Raw genomic sequence first — 5,848 nt, 5'->3', positions numbered from 1 at the left:
ATCGTATGACACTAAACACTCATCTGGACTCAGGTTATAGCGTGATAGTGTTATCATCAGTTCAGTACTGTTCTTGATGTGGTGAGCTGTACAGCCTACCAGTGGAGATATAGGATTTCAGCAAGAAACCAAGCTGTGTAATAAGTGATAGAGCCTTTAGATACTACAATCGATCTGAGAGGGACAGCTTCCTTATGCACCTTAGGAAGACCATAGAACTTCCGTAGGACGTCCGTGGATGTAGAATATCAGTACCTATATTGGTCAATAGTCAGAAGTCCTTAGTCCTTAAGAAAAATATTAACTTATTATTTTTTTATATAATTTTGTTTCTAAATTTTCAACCAATCATGGTTTGGTCCCCACGCCATGTCATAACCTAAACAACCATGTTAACATCTCTGCTATAAAGTTTCATGTTATAACTTATTTAAAAAAAATGTTTATAACTTACCACGCAAATCCTGATTTTGAATAAAATATATTCCAATTTCAATACATTGAAATATGTATAAAGTTTGATGAAATACTTTTATTTTTTATTTTTATCATTGTGTATCTAAATAACCAAGCAAATCCTGATTTTTTAAAATATTTTTTCTATTCCAATTTCAATACATTGGAGTATGTATGTGAACTTTAATGAGATGTTGTATTTGTTTTTATTTTGTTTCTAAAAGACGAAGCAAATCCTGATTTTTTTTTTCTAATCCAATTAAGTTTAATGAACTACATTGTATTTTTGTTTTTATTTTATTTCTGGCTTACCGAGAAAATCTTAATGTTTGTATTCTAATCCAATTTCTAGGTGATCTATATTTAGAAAAATACATCTTAATGTATGCACAATCAGTACCACGTTATATATATAGCATAGTACCATGGATTTTTTTCGGGACGCATTTAATTATTTTATTTATTTTAAGAAAAATACGTCCGCTCGTGTTTTTGATAGAGAAAAAATACCATGTGTCCGCGGTGGAGCATTTTTAAGTAAAAACACTTAAAGCAATTATTAAAATAATTGCATAAACATTCTACAAACAAGTGCATTTTTCATGATTTTTTTTATTAGTTTTCAGCAAGATAATAAAATCGATACTTCAATAACAATAAATACATTACATACAATGGACAATACTTATTGGTGCATTGATAGTATACATATACGTCACGCTAACAGGTAAGAATTATAGATCTATTTTGATTATAAATCAACTAAAATGCCATTGTATCAAGAGAATACATGATATGTTTGACAAAGTTCGGAATTTGTAACTTATTGATAAATCTTAATTAAAACTCTTAGACATTTTTCATCTAGTTCTAAACAAGACTCTAAAGATACTAAAACATCATCAGAAGTATATATCCTTAAGATTGTTTGAACTTCTCTAATATTAATCTAGTAAAATAAGAGATCGGCGATTTCATCAGAACAGCCTTACCATTACCAATACACTATGGAGTCATAACAACGATGCAGTCAAATCATTTCAAAGTTTTGAAAATCAAATACAAAAAATGTCCAATAATCTGTAAAATATATTTTTAATATTTAGAGCATTGCTTGAGATTTTTGAACTCATTTAGCATTTTTACTCTGAAACAACACTGATACATCCTTTGGTTTTATTAGCTTAACGTCCTATTAACAGCCATGGTGATGTAAGGACGTGCTGATATATCGTACAATAGTCTAGGTATTATGTTTTGTGTTATTAAATGATATTATCAATTTACTTTTAATCGAACGTTCAGATTGTTAGTTGATTAGACCTCCACTGTATGCAGTGTGTTGTGTTTCCATGTAATAATGGGACTCATTTTATAGTGCTGTCTCGCTGAACCGATTCATCAATTCGTCAGCATACACCACATGGTCACAATGTCAACCAGCAAACCCTACACGGTCACAATATACTGTTAACAGCAAAACAGTCGTCCCACTCCCTTTAAGTCTACAAAAATATCACACAGGCGGCAACGAAATTAGTCGCCAGGAAGAACCAGAAGCAATAGAAATCAATAGCAGATGTCACATCCTGCCAATTTATGTCCTCAGAATCAAAGTCTTGCTGCATGTTTGCCTGATCATTTTCATTACCATTGGAAATGACGTTGTTCGAGTTGTTTCGCTGCTTGTCGGACACGTCGGCGTTTTCTTTGTCATGTTTTCCATCCGATATTTGGCCTCTATTTGACACCATGAAACGACGTCGGCAGTGTATCTTCCAGCTGATATACACAATACCTTTGAGTAAAGCTGGGATTGGGTACACGGACGTGTTTCGATAGCCGATTCGTAGTTGAATTGTTGTAATCATTACGATGACAGTTCCCATCACCAAGAGACTAAATAAATATTTACTCAGTTGGGACTGGGTTGACGTGACAGGCAGAAACGAACCAACAATTGTAAGAAAGACAGCAAATGCCAAGTAAACTGTCATACAGAATCCAATTTTCTCCCCGCATTCTACAGGCAAGGCAAATGTGAAAACCGCTAAAAAGGAGAGAAGCATCACAGGAGCGACAATATTGTACATATAGTAATCTGGCTTTCTCTTGATTGTGAATGAGTATGACACAACGGAGCCACTGGCAAAAGATATTCGGGAATCAGCAGCGTTTGACAGAAGTTCCCATTCACTGTGATCTTGGTACGATTCCAGATTTATGGCGTTTCGGCCAACTTTAAAACCCAGTTCAATACTGTCACTTGACCACTCACTTAATGTGATATTACACGTCTGCTCATCGAACGGAAAACTTGAAACGTCTATTGAACATTTTGTTTCAAAAACCTCATATGGAATCCAAACAACATGTCCATCATTATTCACTGTTGTCAATATGAAATCGTTCCCCAAGCCCATCATCTTCAAGTAGCCGTTAGTAACGGCGATATCCGGTTTCCAGATATCTGTTTGTGGAATGTTAATTTCTTCTATGCCACCATAGCTAGCGGGTGACCAAGTTAAATAATCATCCTTCCACGTAATATATAAAAATACCGTTGTAGCCATTTTCCCCTTCACCTCATCGATATCGACGAGACTCACGAGGTTGAACTCTATTTCAACTTCTGTTGACTTCGACTGGTTCAGTGTAGGCCGAACTCTTTTGTTATACGATTCATTGACAAAAAGGTGTTGAAGTAAATCCTTGACATCATTTGATGTTCCGCATTGTACGAGTATGGGTGATGCGAGTAGCATTACGAAGCAAACAAAATCATTGGTCATCGTGTTTACAGCGAAAGGCTTGGTCACAACGAATTATCCTTAAGTCGTGCTATTTATCAAACCCTGTTGATCGCCGTTGCTACCAATAAACCTTTAAGATAAAGTATGGAAATATGTAGTCTCCTAAGTCACGCTATTTATCCTCATATGATTGGTGAAGCATTTCTAAAGACGTTCCAATAATAAAGAATCTTAATGATCTATTATCTTCTAGACAAAGGCATTCAAGGTTATTGATTGGCGAGACTAATTAGTATTCAATAGGAAATATGTGTTAGGATATGTCAATGCGTTTGCATACAGTGTCTTGTGTTACTTTAACAGTATTCAAAACTTATAAGAAGGAAGAAACCTATGTTTTAATATGTTGATGTTAATACATTAATATATTTATAATTTAAACATGGCTATGATGTCATCTATTGTTATCACAGGTGCTTTATTTGATCTATTATTCAAGTTATTGTTCTCTCTGTAGATTAAAACGCTGTACATAAGTTTACTTAGACCGGTAGATTAGACAAAACAAAAAATATGTCTGTTTAGGTTCACTTTGGAAAAATAATAGGGTCGGTAGGTCGGGAGGATTTTTTTGGGGGGTAAAAAATTAGGGTTGGTCGGGTAACCCTAAACAGATATATTTTTTTGGCCTTAGTTGTATGAATCTTATCTACAGGCAGGTTCAACAGATTAATGTTGTGTTGTAATCATTTTTGAGACGTCACTATTCTTCAAAACGTAGAATATGTAAACAGATTATGATTGGAAACATTGAACTTCCGCCTAGATATTCAGCCAAATTTGCATTTAAGTTTCTACTTAAGAATCGTCAAATGTCAATGTTATCTTTAGGTAATTCTAATACATCAGGAAACTCCATGTAGGGTCCGGAAAAATAACAAGTATAAGCTCAGTATACGCATCCGGTGAATATTTGTAAACATAATGACGGTATGACAATCATTCTTCGATAGATTTGATTGATGATTTTTTAACTGATTTCAAGCAAAAATTTGCTGTTGAGAAAAATTCCTGTGTCAGGCCAATTAAACAAAGTCAGATATTTTGCTGAAAAACTATCACTTTTGAGCCAAAATCCGCACTTTTCATCTACTGCGTACACATTTCTTCATACATTTGGTAATTTGGTCTTGTTATAAATTTGTTATTTCATTGCGGTTGATAAATCTCAATGTTATGACTGTTTCTCATTTTCTAGTGAAATTCGGGATGGTGGCCATTTTGATGACGTCATACCCGGACGTGTATTCCAACTTGTGCAATGTTAACATTTTGATTCAGGGTTTCACAACGGTTAGGGAAAATATTGGTTTAGAAGTTTGGGGAATAGGGACTTACATGTAGGACAGGGTCTTAAATGCAAAGTGTGCTTTTGTTGTATTTTGATTGGCCAATACGTTTCTCAGAAGTATTCATCAACTGCGATATCAACCCCGAAATCGGCGGCAAAAAGCACGCGAGGTTACTGGACTCAGTCCAGATACCTCTCGCGAGTCCAGTAGCCTGTGTCAAATTTAGATCGAGGAAAACTCCCTTGAAATGTGACGTCATAATCACGTTTGACGTCAAGTCGTACCCAAATATAGCGTAGCAGGAGTTTCCCTCATTCAATGACGTCGGGATAATCTATTGTGACGTCAATATTATAGTCGGCAACATATATGGCGGAAGGCAGCAAGTTTACTGCGATCAAAGGTGACAACTGCAAACTTCAATTTATGGAAAACGTTCAAGAATGCCAGACGGGCTGCAGTTGATACAATATTCCGGTTCTACCAGTCTAAACCGTTAGCAAGAAGCATTTGGATATTTACCATATACTACATGTAATTGCTTTTGTAAACAGAAAGTTTTCAAATATCATCTTTTTTTTTGTAGTTTTAAAAGTCTTCTTGAAGAGCCGGCTTAATATCATGTAAGTGTCATATAATAAAACAGTTATCGACCTATTTTCAGGTGGATACGGTGAGTTATCAACCCTCGAAAATGATATAACCCTCGGCCTCCGGCCTCGGGATATATCACTTACTCGGGTTGATAACTCACCGTATCCACCTGAAAATAGGTCGATAATTGTATAATATGTTATATATGGAAGTCCATTGGTGACAATTTAGATACGAAAATAAAACAAAGTATTGCGAAATACTATTGCGAATAAACTCAATACTTTTGCGAATAAACGCCATGCATTTGATTATAAACCTAAAACATTTGCGAATAAACGCAATAATTGGTGCGATAAACGCAATACTTTTGGGAATGATACACAAAACTTTTACGAATAAAAGCAATAATTGTTGCGAATAAATGCAACACTTTTTGCCAATAAACGCAATACTTATTGCGGAATAAACGGAGTACTTTTGCGAATAAACACAAAAAATTGTTGCGAACATACGCTAAACGCAAAACTTTTGCAAATAAACACAGCGTTTATTTTTCATATCTGATTTGGAACCAATGGGCTCCCGTAGTTATAAGTGTTATCTGTATTTCTTAAGAAACATTTTCGGAAACGTATTTGACCTTTATATGAATCACTGTTTTTCACATTAAATGAATTATTCGTGTGCTGG

The 5,848-nt window shown here is 34.8% G+C and overlaps 1 protein-coding gene across 1 annotated transcript; it reads right to left on the bottom strand.

The window, feature by feature from the left end:
• Positions 1–1,961: 1,961 nt before the first annotated feature.
• LOC138310902 (neuronal acetylcholine receptor subunit alpha-3-like) lies at positions 1,962–3,221 on the bottom strand. Its single transcript, XM_069252228.1, has one exon. It carries the CDS (start codon positions 3,219–3,221, stop codon positions 1,962–1,964), a length of 1,260 nt encoding a protein of 419 aa, XP_069108329.1.
• Between the last annotated feature and the right edge of the window lie 2,627 nt (positions 3,222–5,848).

The sequence above is a fragment of the Argopecten irradians genome, chromosome 16 (assembly GCF_041381155.1).
Source record: "Argopecten irradians isolate NY chromosome 16, Ai_NY, whole genome shotgun sequence".
NCBI classification, from domain to species: Eukaryota; Metazoa; Mollusca; class Bivalvia; order Pectinida; family Pectinidae; genus Argopecten; species Argopecten irradians.
The sequence above is the reverse complement of the archived record's forward strand: the minus strand, read 5'-3'. Positions and strand labels throughout refer to the sequence as shown.

Excerpts from the sequence above, each read along its gene's own strand:
- LOC138310902 (XM_069252228.1), bottom strand. The coding sequence starts at position 3,221 with ATGCTACTCGCATCACCCATACTCGTACAATGCGGAACATCAAATGAT.